This window comes from Telopea speciosissima, chromosome 3 (assembly GCF_018873765.1).
Source record: "Telopea speciosissima isolate NSW1024214 ecotype Mountain lineage chromosome 3, Tspe_v1, whole genome shotgun sequence".
Taxonomy (NCBI): Eukaryota; Viridiplantae; Streptophyta; class Magnoliopsida; order Proteales; family Proteaceae; genus Telopea; species Telopea speciosissima.
Window position 1 is genome coordinate 783,546 of NC_057918.1, and position 25,509 is coordinate 809,054.

Consider the following 25,509-nt stretch of genomic DNA (forward strand, 5'->3'; position numbering starts at 1 on the left):
TAATTATAAATTGTGGAGATCGAGGACCAAGGAGGCGTACGTACCTGGATTAAGAGAAATAACTTCGTGAACAGCTAGAAACAAGATATTCATTGTCAGGACACAAAGTTGATCGATGGGCATGCCACATAGCTAGTAATAATTCCACCAACAATGCATGTGAGATGCAGTGAATCCCAAATATGTACTAAGCTGAAGAGCTCTATCGTCACATATGTGAGTCTCAAAAATGATCATAAGGTGAGACTGATATAACTGGATGAAGTGACGAGCATGAAAGAGATCGAAATGCAACGCAACCAATACCCTTACTATTCCACGTACAATATGACTCGATCTTACGGGAAAATAGAACATTCGGAAGGGATGGGGTAACAAACCTTTTGCCATAAAAGGGACGACATGTCTCCCCATCATTCCACATTGTCACAGGGAACGCCCGAACTAGATGATGATTGAATAGTACCCAAATTGAGTCTAGTTGGTAAAACTAACAAAATGTACGTTATATGATAAACTTGTAGGTAAACGATGTTGGGTGGGACATGCAAGCTAAATAATGCCCCACATGCATGATTGTTGTCTCAGGCAAGTTTCTTAATGGCTCATGTGCGCACTAGAACAAGTTTGCAGCCAATTCAAACTCTTGAGGTTGTTTAATAGGGGCACGTTGGCTAGCTAGCTAGATAATGCATATATAGGAGTGTTTTCCACTGTCGGCAAGAAGAGCAAACGGGAGGGGAGGTGATTAATATTGTAATGACTGGGAGTTCAGCCTGACGTAGACTAGCTGCAGTAGGAGGCAAAACTTGGTATATATGACGGAGTAATTGTTGCTACAAGTGAGTGAAGTGAAGGCACACAAATAGAAGAAGGTAATAAATTAATTTATAGCTAGCAAAGGTTGAGATACCATGCATAATGATCTGTCTTGAGGTAGGAGTGAGGAGAGAGCAGCAAATAATACTAAAGTATCAAAAGTAGGAGACACAGACACCTACCGATCGATTGGGGAAAGAAGCAACTTATAACTTTAAATTATTGTAGGTTGTAGCGTTACTGAAGGGAAACTGGAACTCAACACAGTAATACCATGTTTGCGTGGCTGTTAAGACAAGAAATTGCCATGTCTTCGAATATTGCCTTATCGCGTGGGATTCAAAGGGCACAAATATATTGTGATGTGGAGACGACAATACCATGTATTGCCTGTTAACATATATTAACACCAATTGTGTTTGGGGTGCCCCAAACATAAATTTATGGATGTTAGATATCTTAAATGTAAATACTTATACATTAAATACTCTAGATGTGATTTATTATTATTATTATTATTATTATTTGTAAGAATATCCTTAATGTCAATTATGGTTAGCATGGTTTGATTCATCACTTTCTGTGGAGGGCATGTGCATCTGGACTTGCCACGGGTGATATCTTTCATCGTCAAAATATCCAGGTGGATCCGATTTGTGTGCGTTGTGGAGGTTTGGAAACACACCTATGCACATTTTGTTTGGTTGCATACAGTTTCTCACGACCAATCTGGTTCGATAGTAATATTGGTTGTAATTTATTTACAACTCAATTCACTTCTATTGTTGATTGGATTTTTGGTTGGAGGGTTTTTGCACAATTGGGGAAGAAGGAATCTCGCACAAAGATTACTTTTTTGAGTTTTATTTGTTGGTATCTTTGGCTTGCTCGCAACGATTTTGTTTTTGGTCGATGCACATGGAAACCAGAGGATGTTATTGTTGCGACATCTTCGTCATGTAAGGAATTTTTAGGATCACTTCATGCTGTACTTGGTGCTTCTGTTGCAACTATGAAGGCTCGTCTTCAGTGGCAATTACCTGAACCCGATTTCATTAAATGCAACTGTGATGCAAGTCTGCCTTTGGACGGTTATCTGGTGGTCTTGGTTATGTCTGGTTGAATTCTTCAGGTGCACCGATTATGGCTTTGTCATCTCCACGACATTTCACTGATATTTTGGTGGGTGAGGCGATGGTTGTTCATCAAAGTTTGATGGATCTACAAGCATATGGACATATGAGAGTTGTTATTGAATCTGATAATATCAACCCAATCAGATTCCTTACCGATGGAAACCACCCTTCGTCGTTGCTGATCCGTCCCATTGTTGATGATATTTAACATTTATCATCCTTGTTTTCTGTCTGTAATTTTTGTTATGTTTAAAGGGAGATAAACACTGTGGCTGACTCCCTGGTTCGGAAGGCTTTGTCGATTACATGCTCGACGGCTTGGCCTATTTCCAATCCTTGACTGCGAGAGTTGTGTTTGCTCTCAAATCCTTGAGTTATTGTTGTTCTAATAAATCATTGCTTCTTACCAAAAAAAAACCCATAATTGTTCGAAAAATCTTTGCTTCGTCTCATTCCAATTTATCCAATTCTGGGTTGTTAAACCTTTTTTTGTTCTATTTCTTCAGTGACCGAAGAATCATAAACCTAAATTCCATCAGTCACATTTGGTGAATGGTGACACATCGGCATGGTTTCATTCCACTCGCAATGAAAACTTTGTGAAGTGGTAGTACAAAAAGTTCAAAAGATCCCGATGATCTTATACAGTGAAAGGCATCCGATGGGATCTTTATCCTCTCAAGCTCCCTGCCTGGTATAGTTCGTCCAGTTCCTCTCATAGGGGGCGAAAATGATCACCTTACCCCCTGAGGTTTGTCCTAAATACAGAGCAACCCCCTGTATTTTTAAATTATACAGCCACACCCCCTCTGATTGGATGGTGTTAAATAATACAATGTAAAATGCCAATTTTACCCTCTTCTAATATTATTAACCAAAAGCTGTTAAATTATACAATGTCAAATGATAACTTTGCCCTCTTCAAATCCTCTTTCCTCTCTAACCCTTTCTTCTTCTTCTTGATATATATTTTTTTTTTCTGGCTTCTTCTTCTCCTGGGTTCTCGTCGTTGCTTTCATCGCTGCCATTCCGGCCAACCCACAGCTCCAGGCTTCTTCCAGGTACAGAGAGTGGAACGGTTTGAACCCAACAGTGATGGGTAGCAGATGGGTTCAGAGGATGAGGAATGCAGAATTCCGGGGAAGCAAAAACCTCTTCTGTTCTCCATGCTCTCCTTTACCCACTTCTCTCTGTTCTCCTTCCCTCTCTTCTTGATGAAGACAACCACTTCCAATGCCGCTGCTTCTAATTTCTCTTCTCCGTACCATCCAACTGAGATTATTTCTCTCAACTGCGGCTCCTCTTCAACGATTCCAATCTACTGTCATATTCTTACCCTTTATCTTCTGATCCAGAAATGGTTGCAAGTTTTGGAGCATAGTTTAAAACTTCGATCCTAATCCACTCCACCAATCCTCTTTGAATCACCCATGAATGCTTGGATCTTCATTTTTGGCCATTTCCCCCCTTCTTTTTAGTGAGTAAAATAGCAGAATCTCACTGAAACTTATATCTTGTAACAATATTTACAAAAAAATCTCCTAAAAAATTACAGATTTGGGAAAATATTTGCTTCTTCACGTTTCTAATTTATATGAATCAAGCTGATTCTATAACCATTTCGATTTGATTGGGATTGAAATAGACAGTAGCAGTCCAATTCCAAGTTTTTAAAAGAAAAAAAAATGGAACCTTTCCATTATTCTATTGGTTCCTGCACTAGAGAATGCTTTGGTGTCTTCCACTGCTCATAGAAACTGAAAGATTCATAAACCATCATCCAGAGATGGAAGGAACCAATTATGTAGGAACCCATTGGAGATCTTGGTCATGCAACTTGAAATCAGTACTCTTGAAACTTTTTGATTATAAAGAAAGTAAGTGATGGACCAAACTTAGAGGCAGTGTCGCTGGTCTCCAAGTGAGATCAAGAGATAAGATTGGAATCGTTGAAGAGGAGTCGCAACTGAGAGAGATAATCTCAGTTGGATGGTTCAGAGAAGAGAAATTAGAAGCAGCGGCATTGGAAGTGGTTGTCTTCATCAAGAAGAGAAGGAAGGAGAACAGAGAGAAGTAGGTAAAGGAGTGCGTGGAGAAGAGAAGAGGTTTTTGCTTCCTCGGAATACCACATTCCTCATCCTCCTGGAGCTGTGGGTTGGCCGGAATGGCAGTGATGAAAGCAACGACGGCAACCAAGGAGAAGAAGAAGCTAGGAAAAAAAAAAAAGAAGATCAAGAAGAAGAAGAAAGGGTTAGAGAGGAAAGAGGATTTGAAGAGGGTAAAATTAGCATTTTACATTGTATTATTTAACACTGTCCAATCAGAGGGGGTGCGGTTGTATAATTTAGAAACATAGGAGGTCGTTCTGTATTTAGGACAAATCTCAAGGGGTCGCATTGTAATTTTTCCAAAAAAAAAGGGTTTTCTTCAAATGCCTCCTGGCCAAACTTACAGTTGCCACCTTAAACTTTCACTAATTTCATGTGCACCCTTGCTTTCCAAACTAAGTACCATTATAGTCCCTCCCGTTAGACAGATCCATTGTGTTATTACAGATCCCAGTTTTTTAACACTGATGGACCATTTTGCCCCTTGATAGGGTAGAATGACAAAAATACCCTTATTTGAAAAGAAAAAAAAAAAAAAAACACATGCAACTCATCTTCCCCAAATCATTCAACGAAATCTTTCAACCCATTTGCAATCATCCCTGCAAACCCCTTTGATTGAACCCATTTACAATCATCCCTTGAAACCATAAGCCATTCAACGAAAATGATATGAAAGGAACAAAAGCAAGAAAGAAAAAAAAAAAACTACGGTGGGGTTATAGCTTGGTGAAGGCGAAAAGGAAATTGGTGAAATAAAAAGCAAATCATGGCAGAAAAGTGAAACCTTGAGCCCTTACATTTGTTTAATCTTGTCACCGTAAGGACTCTGTATCACTGGAAAGCTACCCATCTTTGCATTCTCACCGTAAGCATGAAATACAATTAAACTAGCGAGCCATACAACCTTGATGAAGATTACCACAGTTTTTCTTGCCATTGTTGCTTTCATGTGGTTCATTTTACCTCTAAAAAATGACTGAGAAATAGCAGAAAAGCAATTGCCAGTTCTATATTAGAAGAAGAAGAAGAAGAAGAAGACAGAGAAGTGATAATAGAAGAGACCTGTGAAAATGAAAAGAGATGGACCTACCACTCTACCAGATGTCTTAAAGAAAAGGAGACGCTGTTGGCAGTAATTTCATATTTAGATTTCCCTCCAAAGTCCAAACCTCTTGAATTATCATTGGATTATGTTTGCCTTCATCTACGATAAATCGAGAATCTCTGCAGCTCCAAAGTTGACAAGCCACCAAACAAGCGGATGTTTACCACTTTGGGTTCACCTCATGGATATATACAAATCATAACCGGACAGAAAAATAAGCAGATTCAAATCGAATCCGCTATGCCCGATCCCAATTCCTGCTGTTTCGGAGCATATGATCCAATTTGGGTTTCAAAGGTTCTATCAAAATCTGAACGATTACAGATCTCCGTGATGGGGAGGTTTAAAACCCTAGATTTCTCCCGAGCCGCCTCCAGAGTCTGGAAGAGGCATCAATGTTGGGAACATATGGTTTCAAGGGATGATTGCAAATGGGTTCAATCAAAGGGGTTTGAAGGGATGATTGCAAATGGATTGAAAGATACCAATTTCTGTTGTTTCGGAGCATATGATCCATCTGGGTTTCAAAGGTTCTATCAGAATCTGAACGATTTCAGATCTCTGTGATGGGGAGGTTTAAAACCCTAGATTTCTCCCAAGCCGCCTCCAGAGTCTGGAAGAGGCATCAATGCTAGGCACATACGGTTTCAAGGGATGATTGCAAATGGGTTCAATCAAAGGGGTTTGAAGGGATGACTGCAAATGGATTGAAAGATACTTGCAACTCATCTTCCCCAAATCAATTTGGGAAAATGAGTTGCAAGGTGTTTTTTTTTTTTTTTTTTTTTTTTTTTTTTTTTTCAAATAAGGGCATTTTTGTCATTCTACCCTATCAAGGGACAGAATGGTCCATCAATGTTAAAAAATGGGATCTGTTATAACATAACGGATCTGTCTAACGGGAGGGACTATAGTGATACTTAGTTTGGAAACAGGGTGCAGGTGAAATTAGTGAAAGTTCAAGGAGGCAACTGTAAGTTTGGCCATTTTCAGGGGGCATTTGAAGAAAACCCAAAACTAAAAAAAAAAATGGAATTCTCTTCGGCTGCGGCATCTTTACGTGCCATGACTCATTGACTCGTGACCCCGCCCCTACTGGCTGGTGCATGTGACTTGCAAGGGAATGTTTTAGAGAGAGGTTGTCTACTGTTGGCTCCGCACCTCCAAATTGCGTGGATTCGAAAGAAAGATCGCCGATGCCGGATTCTTACTCAGAGATTGTCGGAAGGGTTCTAAAATACGCCGCTCCCACCTTACGAAGAGGATAAGGAGAATCTCTCTGAATCCATTCCTTTTCTTTGCTCATTCTTTTTTTTTTTTGTTTTTTAAATCTTCAAATCTTGAATTTACCATTAAATCGCCGGAATTACCTTATTTATCTCTGGGTAATATTTGCCCTCGCAAATCCGAGACAGGCTGCTATTATTTCTCCCGTTGCTGCTGTTAGGGTTTTGGTCTTGTTCTTATAACTCGATAGGTTCGGTTCTCTCGTCTCCGGATTCCTGAAAATCAAGGCTTCCAAAGAGGGAAATTCTACTACCGTTTGTTACACCGGGGTCCTCCAGTGCCTGGGGGTTCCCCCCGTTCTGCTTCTGCCGGTTGATCTTATCGATTTGAAGGGAAGACTTTGTGTCTGTATGTTTATTTGTGGGGTAGAGAGAAATTCGATGTAATTAGTTGGAATTCCAAGAATTAAATTATTGTTGGTTGTCGCGGGAGAATCGCGGTCCCTATAGCAATGGTTCCGACACGATTTGCATGGCCATATGGTGGTCGGCAGGTCTTTCTTAGCGGTTCTTTCACCAGGTAAACTTCATTCACCCCCAAGAAAAAATTTCCCTTTTTTTTTTTTGGAGCGCCACTAGACTTTTTATTGCTGTTTTTTGCAATCTAGGCCACGCCCCTCCTTTATTTTCTGCCCTTCTAATTGAATTATTTGAGTTGTGTAGGTGGACTGAGCACTTGCCGATGACTCCAGTGGAAGGTTCGTCAATGGTTTTTCAGGCAATTTGCAATCTTGCACCGGGCTATCATCAAGTATGTTCTCTTCAATTTTCAATCTACTCATTTATTTCCTTTCCAGCACAAGGCTAGCTGGTTACTTTGAAGTTTGGAGTACGTGGAATCCATAGTAACCCTTGCAACGGAAGAGAGATTCCTGTAATTTTTTTAGTCGCTGTTTTTTTGTTTTTGTTTAGACTTGATTAATTTTTCCCTTACCCCCCCCCCCCCCTCCTCTCTCTTACATCCCTTGGTTAATTTGATAATTTGATACCCATGAAATTGGTTAGGCTGTAGTGCGAGAATTAGAATGAACTCTCACAAGTTCATCGTGATGGAGGACAGTTCTGAATGCCTGTAGCCAACAATACCGAGTTGTCTTGCCACTTAATACAGTTGCCCCTGCAATCAGTGGTCTCTGAACAGGAGGGCACATGCTCATGTGCTACTCTAATACGCTTTCAGGATGCTATATATCAAGGAGTTCTAAACATACTTGTGAGTTGTTTCATGAAGAATGATCTGATGGGTCAGACTGGCACCATCTCTGCTCACCTCTCTAAATGCAACTTGTCTTCTATGTCTATAACCTTGTAGTTCCCCCCTCTGGCGCGGGCAGCAGTTACGTCATTGACTGGAGCCCTCGTCCCTAGTATTAATATGTCGGGAAAATGCCGCCAACTGATGTGAGGCTTAAAATTTGTCCATCTGAAGTGCCTAGGTTTGCCACATTGGTTATTCAGCTGGTCTTGTGACTGTTCAATAGATGCGGAAGGACCTGGGTGGGGCACATATCGAATTGGGATCCCATCTCATTCATATAATCCATCATGTACTGGGTGTTTTGTGTTTTTTCAATGGTTTTACTGCTTCAAACACACCAAATCTTTTGAATTTTTTTTTGAAGCTTTTAAATGACACGTAGAAAAATGAGATTGGTCTAACTTTTTACTTGTGATTTGATAATGACATGGATTATCATTTGACAAGAACTATTTGTAATGTATTTGCCATTGCCAACATAAAATATTTGCTCGAAGTGCAAGAAACTTTCACAAACAAACAATTCAATAAAAGTAGAAAAAATGAAGATATTATTTCTAAAGCAACCTAACCTTAAAAGCATAAAATCATTCCCAAAGCAGTAACAAAATAGTTTCATTTATTATCATAAAGTTTATGTATATTCAAACTCTTGGTTCGTAACTAAATTATGATTTTGAGTAGACGTCCTTTCATAGAATTAACACCCTATTAGTATTTTTGCGTTAACTTCCCAAATCACTTTGGCTATATCATATACTGAGCTTGTTTGGTGGTAACTGAACAAGCTTTCTATTGATTACCAAAATAATGCAAACTGGACCTTGACCCCCCTACCCCCTTGGGAGGGAGGGAGGGAGGGACGGAGAGAGAGAGAGAGAGAGAGAGAGAGAGAGAGAGTGCTGTCTTGGGAGTGCTCCTGTTTGCACCGGTGGTTGGGCACTCCTGTTTGCACCGGTGGTTGGGGACCTAAGGTTTCAGAAAGTAAGAACGAGACGAGGAGAGGAGGAACAGTGGAAGACGGAAGAACCTAAGAACAGTAAGCTCAGGGATGGAGAGTTGCAGATTTTCGAGCACTTCTCTTCGCACCACAGCCCTTCTCCAAAGATTTGTAGAGGTCTTGTGAGAGACGATTGTGAGGTTTTAGGGCAAAAAACCCCTATTGTTATGTTTAGATGACAATTTCCACTTTTGCCCTCATTGTCTTAAGTTAAGCTCATGTTTCTCCGAAAAATTGTAAAAGTGTTTCTCTCAGGTGAGAAACACCAATTTGGTGTTTTACAAAAGTGTGCCAAGTGCCCGATTTGTTTAAAAAAAACATAAAATCAAACCGGACATACCATTCAGATTTTAGTGTGTTTCTGTTCCAAAAAAGCGAAAAACACCAAAAACACTAAAAAAAAACGTTACCATATAGAGCCTAAGCGATCAGAACTGGGTTTTTGGAACCCCGTATTGTATTATACTGTCATTAATATAAGAAATTGTGAAAGCCTTTTCTCATCCATTCACTTTCCTACGTGTGCACAAGAACAATTGATTGCAGATGTTTTTGAGAGTGAATTAATCTACTTTAAGTATCATGAATTGGTCGTTGCTTCTTGTTCATCAATGTTCATGATAGAACATTATCACCATGATTTTAGCTATCTTACATGGTTATGTTACAGACATAGGTGTTGTTTCCCATTAACACTATATTTACATTAAAAAAGAACAGACGTCAGAGTTACAGATGTGGGGATTAGCAATGCTTTTTGTGTGCCCTACCGGATTCTAGTTATGTGGCAACTGAAGAAAAATTATCTTTAGGTCTGGCTGATGAAAACTGTTGCTTTTCTCAAATTTGGTTAACTATTTAATTTCTTTGGTGACAAATTTTTTTTTGGGGCAGTACAAGTTCCTTGTTGATGGTGTATGGCGGCTGGATGAAAATCAGCCTTATGTTACTGATGAATATGGGATGGTAAATAATATTATACTTGTAAAGGAATTGGAACTTGCTCCTTCAATTTTACGCTCAGAGCCTTTCCCTTCTAAATCAGGCATGGATGTGGATAACGGCAACTTTCAGCAACTGGTTAGTTTAGAAACCATCTTGTGGCTAATTTATTGACCCTATTTTTTCCCTTTTCCTGAGAGAGGCATCTCATTTTCATTTATCTTTATTCATGCATTTTAATTGCATATGTGTTGTCTATTGCTGTCATACCAATCAGGCTTCATTGTCAGGTGGCATACAACGGGAGCCAGTGTTGCAGATCTCAGAAAGTGACATAGATGTTTCTCGTCGGCGTCTTTCTATACTATTGTCAAGATGTACGGCATATGAGTTGCTTCCCGACTCAGGCAAGGTTTGCATACTTGACAAATTCCACTTGATTTTTATTTTTATTTTGTGCCTTCTGATGAGTGGGTTTGCTGATTGGAGTTGTTTTGTGAATTTTCAGGTCTTTGCGGTGGATGTTAAATTGCCTGTGAAACAAGCATTTCATGTTATGTATGAGCAGGTAGGCATGCTTTTATTTTATTTATATTTAATTTCCTCTTATAATGACACATAAAACACAAATTGCAATTATTTGTTATCTATTCACAATTCACAACACACACAGGCACTCACTCACACGGGCATGCACGCCGGCGCGCGCACACACACACATGCATGTTAAAGCACTTATATCTTCACACCCTTGAGATCATGGATAGTTTCTACTTCCACTATTCACTTGGAGTGCTCAAGCTGCCCTTTTCCCTAACCTGAAAATTTGATGGGGCCTTCATGTGCTTAAGCGCAGTATGGAAGCCCCAGCTATACCAATTACAATATACGGAGGTGATATTTTTAGGAGTTAGGGTGCCTGTAATCCTGTATTGTGTGATATGAATGCTGGTTTAAGATGCTAACAGTTGATAATAAGGTTTCAGGTATTGGTATCCGATTGGCAGATCGGTCAATCAATATTGGCATTGGTTGCCATCGATCCAGACTAATCCAGATCAATGTTGGTCAGGATCAATCCAATCCTAAGTACCGATTTCTGAATCCTTGGTTGATACATAGACATTAGTTACATCCTTGTATACTTCTGACTAGGGTTTTATGTGTTTTGAAAAAACGAAATATTCTTGTATTATGTTACATCTATTCTTGATATGCTTGACCTTTTGGGACTTTGGAACAATTTAAAAGACAATATTATCTTTTTTTTTTTACAGGGACTTGCTGTTATACCTATTTGGGATGACTCCAAGGGACAACTTTCAGGAATGCTGACTTCTTCCGACTTCATCTTAATCCTAAAAGAGGTTTGCATCCCATTTTTGTTTCGTTGTTTAATCTTTTGGCTTGGTTGTTATAAAAGTCTGATATTAATATATATTAGTTATGTTCTCTGTCACTAATTTTAATGCTAACTGTCACTGGATCCAACAGAGCTGGAAGCAAGGTTCAAGGTCTCGGTATCTCGGCTGGTTTCGGTTAGCCCAAAAACCGAGTTGTCTCGGTAACTCGCCGAGATCTTGGCCGACTTGCTCTTTTTTTTTTTAATTAATAATTTCGGCCCTTTGTTTTGGGGGCCATATGACCTAGGGGTGTCAACCGGTCGGGTTTGTTCCGGTTCGGTCGGGTCTAGTCGGGTTTCATGGTGCTTAAAGCCTGCACCGTGACCGCCTGTTTAAGTCTTCGGGTCGGGTCTGGTCGGGCTAGATCGGGCTAGGTCGGGTTTCGGGCTACAATCGGGCTAGTCACTGACACAGAGTTGGACAAACTTCAACTCAAAATTAATTTATTTATAACAAAAAACCCATTCAAAGATGATGAAATCATACCCAGGAAACGCTATTTCTAGGGACAATCGAGTGATTGAGTGAAAAAATAAGAGGACATCTTATCTTCTCAATCTGTTCTAGATCGCTCATGTCAAAACCTTCTCAGATTAAGATCCAACAGAGGAAATAAGGAGAGAGAGAGAGGTCTCAGATGCCAACTTGGGCAATCTCTTGGTCCATCACCAATCCGAAGTAGACTTTCTTGACGATGTGATCCAGTTTGCCCTCTTGCTATACAATGAACGTGCCTACACAAGACCCTGTTGGAGATTTCGGTACTTTGCATATGGCGCTGCCTTGCCGCTGCAATTGATTTTGTTTTCGGTTTTTGGTTTCACGTCTGTGAAATTGGAAATGGGAGGGAGACAGAGAGAGAGAGCGAAGAGACAAAGAGATGAATTTCAATATTTGAGTACAGTTGTACTCTTAGTGGTGACGTGAGGTGAGTGAGTGATTTTACAAAAAAGAGTAGAGTGGGGTGATGTGGCAGGACGTTGAATGCTTAATTCACGGCAAATGCATAATCCATTCTACTATTTTTGTTAATAAAAATCATATCCGGTCAGTCGGTCGGTCTCCAACCATGCACTAGGAACGACTGATTATGAATCAGTCGGTCCATAAGCCCGACCTGTCTATAAATCGGTCGTGTCGGTCACGGTTTTTGATCAGTCGGTACCGGTCAGTTCTACCAGTGCGGGCTTGTGATTGACACCCCTAATATGACCTAATTAGGTCATGAAACTTTCAAGACAGCCTATTTTAGGCCCTATAAATATGGTGGAACCCTTAGTTTTTTAAAAAGCACACCCAAAATGGTAGTTTGACTTAGGACCGTAGGTGAGGTTGGTAGTGTACACTGTATATATATATATACCGATATTATCTGTTCCGCACAATCTTTAGTATTAGAGCACATATAATTGAAGTAGAACAACTTAAATAAACAATAGGAATGAAAAGACATCAAATTATGAACCATTTCATAAATCATACACCTAACATTGTTTTATACAGAGTCAAATATATTTTGAGTCAACATTTATCAATACAAGCAAAAAACTACCAAGTACCAAGTCAGTCCTATCCCTATATGCTCCTAATATTGAACGAGTGCCGGGCCTTCAAGTTCAAATCTTCTCCAAGGAAGGTTGTTGGGCAGCAAATCTCCTCCAAATGTTGTTCTTGAGCATCAAATCAAAGTGTTCCAAGCTTTTTGGGTAAGATTTGGAGCAAATAAGTTTTCTGAAGCTGTTTTCTTCACAAACTGGCAAAACCAGTTGAGTTTACCGAGAATAGGCCGGAATTTCGACCGAGAAAAGTTGAAACATGGTATTTACATAACTGACTTTGTGTCATTTTGGCGAGGTACTGAAATTTTGTACTTTTGTTGACTCGTGTCATGTCTCGTCTCAGTACATGAAACAACTGAGTTTTTTACCGAACCTTGGCTGGACGCCATTCTGGGACCACTGGCTATTTCTGCTGCATGGAAGGGGTGATTTAGTCATTGGATGGAGGATTATCTCGACGGCTACATGTTAATTTTAGTGGTGCCTCTCAATTGTGTCACCTATATGTATATGATTGTTCCTCTTGTTTCCTCAATTTTCCAAATGCTTCAAACTTTGAAGAGATTTGAGTTTCTTAAATGATTTTCAAAGCATTATTCTAGATGTAACCATGTTTCATTGGACTAAAAATTGACAAATGGTCAGATGATGTGGACATATTCACAAAGTTTGATTGCCAACGGACACTGCCATGTGGCAAATAAACCGATAGACTTGGATTGGCTTCTGGATGTCAGAGCCAGAACACAGCCCCCAGTTTTAATTGATTTAATTTGTATTGTTTTTTAGTCAAAGTAACTTCATTGAAGATACAAAATTGTAGTAGGAAATCAAAAAAAGAAAAGCATCATTTAAAATAGGGGGGTTTCCTCATAGTCTGCCGTGGAGCAACAGTGACAGAGCTCTCCTGAAATAATCTGTGATGTGATCCATTTCTATATGGATATGTTGCAGAATATGAATGAACACGGTACATGATGTTTGTGTGACTCCAACTCTGCAAGCTCTTTGGTGGACTCCAGTATAACTACAGCTTGGTGATTCTGCAGATTAGTTTTGTGTGCCAAATAACACAGTACCAAGAAAAATGATTTTTACTATTATATTATGATCCTGAACATGTAAGCATCAAAATGTGATGCGGACAGCAATTCGATTGGGCCTGAATAGGCTTAATGTTGAGTGCCCAATGGGTTATACGGGTTATGGTCTGATTTTCTATGTTTTTTTTTTTTTTTGTTTCGGTGGTCCAGTTCTATAAACCCAATATAAGTATACAAGGGATTTGAGTCCTATATGGGATTATATGCTAAATTACTTTCTATTTTGTGTTTTTAGGAGATTTATGTACTATTTGGGTCAATATTTAGTTTCAATTTTTCTGTTTTACTCAATATTTTCAAGTCTAGGAATTTAGAAAAGTTTCTACAGTTTAGTCATTGCTAAGAATAGCAATTGATTGGATCTTGTGGGTACATTCCCAGGGTCACGGCCTGGTTGATCAAGCTGATATTTGCTCTTGCTTTGTCTTTTCTGATTTTATTTCTGCAATAAATAGATTAGCTTGATAGACTTTTATGTTGCCTGTGAGTATTCTGTTTTGACACCTGTTTTCAGTCCACTTCTCCTTCCCTTATCTCCTTCTGTCTGTCCTGTGACCCCATATCTTTTTCCCTCACTCCTGCTGCACATCCCTGTTGAAACCTATCATCAGTCCTCGAATTGCATTTCCATGGTTGGACCAGTTTGTGACATCCCAGCACCCAAGCCTTGAACCTTCGACCTCATGGTAGCAAACATAATCAACAAACCACTGAGGCTACGAAGAAGCTGGTGGTTGGATCAGTTTGACCCAGTCTGGAAACCCAAATTACGAAGAACCATACACTAACCTAGTTGTTGGTTCAGTAGGAGTATAGGAATTTATTTCTCTATTTGGGCTTATTTTGTCATATGATATTTATGGTTTTTTATTCTGTTTTAGTAGTCGTCTAGTTTGAGTCATGGAGTTAAGAGTTTGATTCAAATTCTACCTGAGTCATAGAGTCTGAATAGGTTTTAGTTTCTGTTCGCAAGTCTTTAAATAGCTGTGTAATCCATCGATTAATCAGATGGGAATGGAATTTATTTGAATTATTTGCTGTTGTGAGAGCCGAGAGGTTGGGTCGACTGCTGGTATCTTCTCCTTCCCCTAGTTCAATCCTCTTCCCCTGATCTTCCTTTCTGAGGTTTGATACTTCACATCTTCTTTGTTGTTCTCTTCTTTCCTTATTTTGTTTAGTTATTTTCTGCTTTCTTTCTGGGTTACCTGCTGAATTGTGAAAGGGTGCCAAAAGCCTAAAACTCCCTAGTTACCAGCCCATTCAACCTGATTTTTTGAGTGGTTAGATTGCTTTCCTTAGTTGAGTGCCCTCCAAAATCCACTTTTGTTGTGAGAAATCGAACTGCAGCTAGATTGAAACCTGTTTTTGTGGCCAGGATTGGTTTCTGGAATCTTTTATTGATTTCCGGATTGTTTAATTGGGTGAATGTTGGTTGGGATTCATAGTACAGTCGGTTAGCAACCTACATCTACAATCTCAAGAGTTTGGTTGCTGGATCGAACTTAATAGGTTCAGTTCTACCGCCATTGATGCTAGGATTGCGAGGTTGAAGGTGGCTCTAAGTTTGGAACATTGCAAGTAAGGACAGATCTTGATAAAGTTACTCAGGGCAACATTGATTTATCAATTCAAATGGAGTTGGCGGTAGGTGGGCTTGCGGAATCAGAAAGAAGTGATTTGGGTAGTGCGCATGAAGGAATGGTTCTGATCTCGCTTACTTTTATCCACTTTCCTTGCGTTATTGTCTCACTTCGCTCGTATGATTTATGACTTTAATCTCCACCCACAGCCTGCTTTAGTGCTTTCAATCTTTTAGCGGGAATCAAGACTTGAAAATCAAGCCAAGTGCCATCAAGCTCGCCTATTCTGAATTTAAATCCCAGATTAGTTCTATTTCATTAATTTGTTTCTGGTTTCTCCCCATGCTTTTCTGAAATTCCAGAAATGTCCCTTCTAATTTTTTTTTTTGGGTGAATAAATAAATTCATTACCAAAAGAGGGAGAAATATAGGGAATTCCCAAGAAGGGGAGAAGAGGAAGAAAGCATCGTCGTTCAAAAACTCGGGTTTCTCATTTCGTCATGACCGAAATGACCTGACCTAAATTTGCTGAAATTTTGCTGAAACAGTCATTTTTTTCCATGAGTTCCGGTTGGCCATTTCGGGGGGCAAACGGCTGAAATGACCAAAATTTTCACTGAAACAGTGCATTTTTGTCTACAATGTAGACATGATCGAAATGACTGCAATTTACTGAAATTTCGACCGAAACAGTGTTGAATCCTTGATTTGTGTGGCATTTCATCTCGGCCATGTCGAAATCACGGAAATTTTCAAACTTTCGGCGAGATTTCGCTGAGTTTTTGAACTATGGAAAGCATTACAATACAAACAAAGTTCAACCCTCAGCTAGGATAGGCAAGGGGGTTTGGAACAAAAAGAGGGGATGCCCTAGGAATCACCAATAAGCCTATTCCTAGGGGTGTCAGCACAGCTAGAGGTGACTGCGGATAACTTGCTTCTGATATCAAAGACAGTGGTATCCCAAATCTGCTGGTAGGATCTGGACTTAGAGGTCCATCTTTTGAGATTACTCTCCAACCAAATATGTTAAATGGCAGCACCAAAGGCAAGCTTACCCACTGCATCATAATCGGAGTTACTGGCTAAGGACATGTCCACTCAATTCCATTCTCTCTCAAAGGGAAAGATTCTTCTCCTATGCCAACATTTAACAGGAAGCCCTTTCTAAACCGAGGAAGATAAGGGGCAAGCGAAAAAGAGGTGATCCATGTCTTCAGGGCATTCCAACAAAGGCAGCAAGAGGGGGAAGCCAGAATCTGTCTCTGAATAAGGAAAGACTGTGTTAGAAAGCAGCGGGAGAGGGCCCTTCTAACAATGAAACTGTGGCAGGGATGTGGCCCTTGAACCAAACCAATTTGCACCATGGAATCACGGGGCTCTGAGTCCTGATGAGGTCCCAAGTAGACTTGGAGCTGAATTGGCCCGAGGAAGAAGCTGACTAAATGACAATATCACCACTACCACTAGGCCTTCTGGGGATACCTGGCAGAGCATCCCAGATGGCCAACAAGGTGGGAGAGAAAGAGGGAAGGGGAGCCCAACCATCTAAATTTTATTTTCCTTAAAGTCCTGATTCTGTTCTCTTCTTCCAAAAGGTTCTAAATTGTTCCAGAATTTACAGAATTGCCACTACATTTTTAAATTGAGCCTTATTTCATTTTGGTGCGCCCATAACAACCAAAATTAAGGTTTTGGAACTCTAGGTTGTAACCGTTGCATCAGCCTCCTTACCAATCTATTTTACTTACCAAACTAGAAACCATATTCTTTTCTGTCTGCTGCAAGGCATAATTGGACCATCACACCCCTACTACCATACTCGACCAGAGTCGGAAACTTGATTGGAGTTTCAGCCTCATCTGACCCTTGTTAGGGATTGTGGGCCTTCTATCGAACTGATTCAGTCTCATTGATTTCAGTGTGTATAGAACCCTAGGAGTTGGAGTGCTTACTGATGGTTATTCCTAAACAAGCCATAAATTCTTAGAGGTCTCATCTTGACCTGGATTGGAAACCGTTTTCCCAATTTTAGTTCAGAACCTTTGCAGGTGCTGCTCTCTCCCTAATTTGCATGTCATACTTGTTGGCAGTTTCTCACATACATTTCTCTAGAAACATGAGGGCTCAACCATTACATACTAAAAAAGTAAATTCGTGTTACACGAGGAAAAATGGAGAAGGTCGTTACCCACCAAGATGCTGTGAAGCCCTGCGTCCAATAAAGTGTTCAAAGTCGTCCCTGCCTGATGGGTCAGGAGGAAGCTTGTAACATTGCTGATTTAAAAATAATTGAAATGTTAAAACTTAAGTTTGCTGGGGCCTACTTACTATCATTATTATTTGTGATACAGCTGTCCCAGATTCATTTTCATGTGTTGGTTTATTTTGCTTTTCTATTTTCCGTTGGCTTTATAAAAGTTGAGCGCTTGAGCCTTTTAAAATGATTTTCTCCTAGTTCCCTGAATTGTAAATGTTTCTATGACAAAACTTTTTTTCTGGTTACCTTTTATAATAGAACTTTGGCTGGCCTTATTGTTTGTGCAGCTACATAACAATGTCCCGATGCTTGCTAATGAAGAGCTTGAAATGCATCCAATTCTGGCTTGGAAAGAAGGAAAGTTTCAGCTTCACAGAAAATCTGATGGGGCGATACAGCCACCATTTAGGAGGCCTCTAATCCAAGTAAGGGTTCTCTTTCATAAATGGTATATCTGTCTTCTGCTGGAAAATCTGCATTTTAATTGCAGATTTCGTATGATGTTTTTTGTGTTGTTGCCTGTTGATTATATTCATGCCGATCTGTATTTCTATGTTTAATAATAAAAAAAAATTAAAAGTAGACTTTAGCTCTTAGGTAAAAAAAATTCATTCTTCTTTGGAGCTTCCCTCGATGAAAAAAGTTGTCAGATACATTTTTTTTGTTTACATGCTTCAACGATTTTATAATTCTTTCTGTAGCATAAGTGCTTTTGGAGCCCCCCAACCCTCCACTGTCATCTCTTTTTCCTTATTTCTCAGCTTTTTTTGTCTCGTGATATTTCCAGGTTAGTCCGCAAGTGTCTCTAAAAGATGTGGCTTGGAAGATTCTGCAGAATAAGATATCAACTGTTCCTATAATTCATTCATCGCAATATGGGTTGTGTCAACAGTTTCTACATCTTGCCTGCCTTCCTGGAATACTAAAATGTGTGCTTTAGCTCTTCATAATTTGTTTTCCTTTTATTTTACAACTCTTTTTTTTTGGGGGGGGGGGGGGTGTCAGAATTGTCATTCTCTCCTTGTTGATTTGTATCTCTTACATTCTCTGTGGAATTTTTAGATATTTGCAGGCATTTTAGACACTCTCCTGGAACGCTGCCTTTTCTACAAAATCCTGTTGGTAGGCTTCCTTTGGGAACATGGGCACCAGATATTGGAATAGTAAATGCATACCAACTAACAACAGTGCAGCCTAATGCCCCTCTAAGTTCTGCCCTTGATTTGTTAGTAGAAGGTGCACATTAACTATTCACATCTTTCTTAGCTTGTATAGGCACCAATTCTGGTATTTTTTTTAAAACCATACATAAAGCTAGAGAATGGATTTTGATGGTTTGTTCTACAAGAACTGTCTGAGGGTGGGCCTTGGTGCAACGGTTAAGGTTGCTCCATTGTGACCAAGTGGTCACAGGTTCGAGTCTGGAAACACCCTCTCTGCGAAAGCAGGGGTAAGGCTGCGTACATTATGACCCTCCCCGGACCTTGCAGTGGCGGGAGCCTCGTGCACTAGGACATTGGGTACATCCCGTTGTTCTACAAGAACTGTCTGAGTGTTCATAATTTTTATAATCTCAATATTTCCAACAAATTGTGTTTCTGGGCATTACTTCAAATTATTTGCAATTTTCTAGAATTGTTTGTTTTTATGTAGTTGAATCACTATATGAGGGCTTGACTCTCAATTCCTTTCTATTTACAGCTCACGTAAGTTCCATACCTATTGTTGATGGTAATGGCTGCCTTCTGGATCAATTCTCCCGAAGGTAATGTATGGGTTCTTTACTACTCTGGACATTTAGTCAATCTTTTTTCATATTGCAATATTTATTTAGCGTGGAATTAGAGTAGAATGGAGGACTAGGATGCTTGTCGCCAACCTGAGTTGTTGGACAACACTTTGTGACTTAGAGTTGAGATTTAGCATGGCTAGGCTGCATTTCTGATGATTCTTTTTGTTCTATTTTGTTCTTTATTATACAGTGATATTACCTCATTGGCAAAAGGCAGTGCATATGCACACATTCGGCTTGATGAAACAAGCATGCATCAAGTAAGTACACCTCTTATTCGCTCATGGTTTTGACAGTCCTTGGGTGATACTCAGTGCAATTTTCTAGTAGTTTCTTCTGTAGTTTTTGCAATTATTATTGGTTCCTATGATACAATTAGGATTTTGGAGGTATGAAAATTCATTCTTGATGGGATGGATTTCCGTCTCAGATGAATTAAGTTTGTTATAAATTTCTTAACCTAGTTTGTGGGGTATAGAAGTGTGGAAGGCCCTAGGAGTATGTGGTCTATATTGGTTTTCAAAGTTATTTAACAAGATCATGATCACAAGGAAAATGCCAGATGATTGGAGGAGAAGCATTGTAGTAATTTGTTTAGCACTACATTTGACTTTCAGTGGTTTCAACTGTATCTGAACTGCATCTCTTTTGCAGAAAAACTTTTGAATAAGGAAATATCACAATTTATTGGCCTCTTTTTAGATAATGGAAGTGAATGCCCCTTTAAATATTTTTTTTTTTGGGGGGGTGGGGGTTGTGAGATAACATTCACAAGGGTTGGTGATCTTGCCACTTGGCAAACAATTGATTGGTGTTTGGATGAGTCCATGTTATGAAAGGCTCTTAATCCATATCATTGGTATTTAATTGTCCACAGTTGTAAAAAATTTACAAACATGCTACTGACCTCTTTTTTTTACATATTAGAGGTTAATGGCATTTTTTTAATTTTTCATGAGTTTGAACCTTGATTTGACCTACATCATATACTCATATGGGGTTAAAAATTACTAGGGAGATGGGTACACAATTCTCTATAACATGGACCCACCCATGTCTGTTTCTTGGCACATGGTAACTGTTCTCCTACCTTGGTGAATGTTAGTATTCCCCTTCTGCATATTGAGGTACTTGGTGTACATTTAAAATGCTACGTCTGTATATTGAGCTGGTGATTGCGATACTGTCTTGAATTGTAGCACTTAATTCAAAGAAACATTTGGTTGCCTAATACCCTGTAGCATAGGTTCAGCGTTTTGTAAAATGGTTTTTCACTTGGGATATCTTTTCTGGAATTTGATTCAGGCACTACTGCTGGTGTACAAGGCAAATGGTCCCCTCAATGCTCACAAACGATGCCAAACATGTCTGCGTTCCGACTCACTGCTTAACATTATGGAGCGTTTGTCTGATCCAGGTACACCTAAGAATTTGTTCAGTTGCATATAATGTAAATAAATTTGCAGGTGGGGAATGTCATCATTGCAGAAGGGTTTCTACATAGGAACAATTGAGTAACCTACCTGTGCTCCTACACATGGATCTAACCGCCCCCCTTCCCTACGGTTTTTGCCCTTTGGAAAGCAATCTGTTGATATTACTTGGTAATGCAGAAGCTTGGTTTGTGCACATGAACGAACTCTGGTTTGTGCACTTGAACGAACTCTCTACCCTCCATCCAGAAGGGAGGTTCTGAAATCCAAACACGTTTATTGGACACATCCCAGCTAGCACACATGGATCTTGAAAAGTGATTGAAAACAAAATTTAGTCCATATACACGAGCACAGGCGGGCACATATTGTTTCATAAGGGAAACCCTTTTGGTTCTCTTCAGGAAACCCTTCGGTATTGTTGGTATTCCTCTTTGCCAATTTAGAAAACATTCCCCCCCCTTCTTCCCCATTTTTTCCTTTTTGGCTTTTGACCCCCGATGCCAGAGGACATTCTTTGAACATAAATCTTTTGTTTTTCTTCTAGAGGTGCGACGGCTCATTGTCATTGAACCTGGTAGCAAACGTGTGGAAGGCATAATTTCATTGAGTGATGTATTTAATTTTTTATTGGGATAAAAGCTCCTCTGTAAATTTCCTTCCCCAAATGTTGAAGTTTTGTTCTTTGCATAATTGATTCAAAGAAATAAAATTTTATCACAGCAATCAGCCTACTGTTAGTCTTGTTGTGTGTGCTAATCAGCGAATGTGTTAACTGGAGAATAGATGGAGACGAAATGAAATGCACCTGTCTAGTGTTCCTAGGATTAATAATTCATATTGGTTGGATTTTTTCATAGAATTCAAATGTCATGGTCGACCTCAATAATATACCTGTACCACGTTAGTCTTTCTTTACAATGGGCATTGGGAAAACCAATTTAGAAATAAGATGACTGTTCTGGAATAATGTTCATCTGTTTGAGCACCAAAGCGGCTTTTTTCTTGAGTGCGCTGTCTGAGAGGAGGCGAATCAGAATTGTCTCGGAACGATGGGACTGAACATTTGTGGCCTGAGTGTGCTTCAGGATCTTCTGGAAAAGGTCAAGGGCTTGGTCTTTGGTGGATGGAGACCCCTTCTCCAGCACCTCCAAGAGGGCCTCCAGACCCTGATTATCCACTATTGCGGCAGCAGCATGTGAGAGGGTGCTATGGTCTGTTAGCAGTGTATTGAGTGCCATTAGGGCAGCCTCTGTGACACCAGAGTCGGTATCGCTCAGTGTTTGTACCAGCGGCCCTACAGCATCAGCCTTAACGAGACAAAATGTCTGTCTCGCTGAACAGGCGGATCCATGGACGGGGCACAAGTTCTGTACAGAAGCTGTACAGCACAAGGACATGTTGGGGATTACCCTAGTCAGTCGTAGCAGTGAGACGAAGTTGTTAGCCCGTGTGGCTGTGATGGGAGCGCCAGTGAGAGGCACGCTCGTTGATTGGGATAGATAGGCAAGTGCTGTGGCAGTCCGTTGCTTGGCAAGCGAGCTGCCCCTCGAGAGGATACGCACCAACGATGGGTACAGTTCAAGTTTGCTTACTTGCCTCTGAAGCTCGGGCTTGGTGGGCTGAGTGTAGCGAAGAAGTGCTGCCAGAGCGTTCTCTAGTAGCGACTCACGTGGTTTTGACTCGACGGGTGTATTAAGCCACCTGCTACTGTCATGCTCGTCGTCTGTGGTGCTAATTACTTCGTGAATTGCCTTCAATGCTTCGGATTTGCCCAGTGTCTCGTCTACAACATCATCATCGACAGGGAGCAGACCAATGATTTCAGCAGCATTGGATCTCTCTTTGACGTCCGGTGAACTAGTGAGCATGGCAACTAGGGTGTTTATGGCGGACTCCTTTCTTGCAAGGGATGATGGAAGTGGAACCCCATCAGGATGATCTTTGGAAACACAGTATATGAGCTTCATTGCTTGACGTCTTACCTCAGGATGGTCGCAGGTGAGGCAGGAAAAGAGTCCGGTCACCGCATTGCCGTTGGATCGTATAAGATCTTGAGCTGTCCTGGATTTATTGCACAAGGCAACCAGCAGGGGTAGGAATTGTACCTGGGTTTGTCGAGGATCCGAAATGGATGTCAGCTGTAGAAAGAGGCTGATGTTGTGGGGGGATTGCAATTCCTGCAGGCCCGAGTAGGTCTGGAAATCGGAGAGCTTGCTGTATTTGACTAGTGATGTGAGGATCTCCGTAGCTTCCTGTTTCCAGTTTGATTCGGACCCGACGAATGTGATGACACCAAGCAAGTGCGGTATCGTGTATGTGTTGGTGAGGAAATGTTTGGCCATCTTGGGGTACGCCAGGAGTTTCTTGATGCATTGCAGGCAAGCAGATTTGCAGGCTGGGGAGCTAGACGAGAACATCTCAATTAGCTTGTGTATGAATCGCTCATCTTCGAAATGCTTTGTGGTGGTGTCGTCGAGTCGTATCTTTATTAGAGCTGTAGCCATCGCTGCTCTGGCCTCTGAAGATTCTGAGAGAGAGAGAGAGAGAGAGAGAGAGAGAGAGAGAGAGCGCAACCAACCCAAGAAATAAGAGATACGATTGGGCTTTGGTAAATATCGATCAACAACAGACAATTTCTCATTCGCACCCCCTTACCTTGGTGGAAGCGGACAACGAACGGTGGAAAATGCCCAGCTTCGGCCATCTTGATGACAAAATGTATGTTATGGGACAGGATCTGTAGCACATCTTGGGCTTTCTGCGAGACGTCTGGATTCTCATTTTGGAGCAGAGAAACCAAGAGAGGAATGCAGTCTTTCGTCTTCCCAATTTGCTCAGCATGTGCTTCTTTCAACGCCAACTTGTGTAAGATTGCCACAACATATGGTTCTGTTTCACCTCGATAAAGCTGCTTCACTATGCAGCGGATTGCTCCCGTTTCAACAATGATGTCCTGCAATTTGGAACTGGACCTACATTAATTAAACCACACAAGGTCTCATATATATTTTCTCCTTTCTTAAGAAAGTTCTGTTAATTTTTAAAGGATATCGTTCTTTAACCTTGTTATCTTCCGAACAGTCTGAGAGGTGGTAGAGGCATCTTAGGGCTGCCTTGGTGTTTATCGGCCTACTACGGTCTTTAAGAACTTGCACCATCTTCGGAATGAGTCCTTCCTGGGCAGATCTATTCCTGTAGCGAGGCATCTCCATCAGGACTTGCATGTCGTGTAGGGCATTGTTCAGTGTGGTATTATTATCAGAGGTGATACCATATACTGCATATTCGAACTTGGAGTCCATTTCTCTCTGCTTCCATTCCTCTATAGAGCTTCGGAGGGAAAGATTCGGGGTAAGCACCTGCGAAGATAGCTCCTCCTTGCAGGTGGGGCAGGTGGTACTTTCTCCTGCTGCTGCTCCTCTTTTGAAGTGTTCCAGGATCGCCTTCCTTTCGAAGCTGTGGGATGGCGACTGGGTCTGTCATCATCTCCAAGGACAGGGGGCAGGTGAATGAATCAATCTGGTGTTGTTGGTACGTGTTGGTTGCATTTTCTACTTCTCGAGGGCTCTGGTTCCCAATGATTTCTGTACTGTACAGTAACTGAATCAGTTGAGAAAGCTGTAGTGCCTCGGCTTGCTTCTTCTGAGCTTCCATCTCTACCTTCTCTTGTTTCAGCAGCGCGAGCTCGTTCTGAACAAGTGAAGCGTTTGCGCTCGTCCCCGTGGCGTCTGCGATCTTCTTAAGGAGTTGAATGGCATGGGCCTGGTTCCTGCCATCCTGAGTTGATGATTTCCTGATTTCTGAGAGGATGGATTCAGTGGCGGCTGCTGATCGGAGCTCAATGGACCTGAGATTGTTGATGATCTGGTCGGTCTTAGAATTCAGATTCAGCACAGCATTTCGATTAGCCAGCTCCAACAAGGAGATGGTGTCGGCTATCTCTTGTGCTAAATCTTGCATCTCCCTAAGCAGACTCTGTGATTTAAGGAATAGACGGAGTCGGCTCCCGGTTTTGTAACCTCTGATGATGGTACAACCTTTTTTGAGCTGAGAATCCAGTGTCTCCAGTGCAGCTCTCGTGGATTCTGAGTTGGTTGTGGCCTCAATTCCCCCGGCCAGCAAGGCTTGAAGGACGACGTTCAACTCGGAGATGTACCTAGAGAATTTTTGGAAGCTCGCCTCTTCCACCATCACATCATTCGTTTCCATGATAAGCTCTGTCACTCGGTTGGCAACTTTGTTGGAGAGTTCCTGCAGTGCTACCTCACCCAAGTCCATTTTGGATTGTGGGAAACTGTGAAGAAGCTTTGGAAAAGAAAAAAAAAAAGACTAGAGGACTAGGTTGATTCAAATATCAGAGTATCTGAATAATTTAACTGGAGTTAGCCTTTGATTGAGTGGGAGAGTCTGTCGATTTGTCGTATAGATAGATTTCCCATCTCTTTTTTGATCATCGTCTCCCTTGACGTGTGAAAAGGAAGAGAAGTAGGGGGACGGTAGGAGGCCATACCTTCGAATTGAAACAACATGATAACAATCACCCTCAAACAATATTCAACTCGGAGCCCATGTCGAGATGACAGCAGATACGCTGTAGCACTTCTCCTTCATGGACTGAGGCTCAGAGGTGCCTCTGCAGGGCTAATCAATTTGGTTATATCTTTTAGTGCTTTCTCCTCGATCAGTTTCTTTAATTTTGTTGAAGCGGGGACATACGTA

The 25,509-nt window shown here is 40.8% G+C and overlaps 1 protein-coding gene and 1 pseudogene across 1 annotated transcript; one reads left to right on the forward strand and one right to left on the reverse strand.

Annotated features, from left to right (window-relative positions):
- Nucleotides 1-6,522: 6,522 nt before the first annotated feature.
- On the forward strand, nt 6,523-21,516 carry LOC122655990 (sucrose nonfermenting 4-like protein). The gene is made up of 13 exons (XM_043850402.1): nt 6,523-6,977; nt 7,121-7,208; nt 9,610-9,795; nt 9,935-10,069; nt 10,166-10,225; nt 10,935-11,024; nt 17,850-17,987; nt 18,350-18,491; nt 18,625-18,798; nt 19,264-19,327; nt 19,545-19,614; nt 20,660-20,771; nt 21,335-21,516. The coding sequence occupies exons 1-13, from the start codon at nt 6,910-6,912 to the stop codon at nt 21,424-21,426; spliced, it is 1,419 nt and encodes a 472-aa protein (XP_043706337.1). The 5' UTR covers nt 6,523-6,909; the 3' UTR covers nt 21,427-21,516.
- Nucleotides 21,517-21,621: 105 nt separating this feature from the next.
- Nucleotides 21,622-25,183, reverse strand: LOC122655989 (annotated as a pseudogene).
- Between the last annotated feature and the right edge of the window lie 326 nt (nt 25,184-25,509).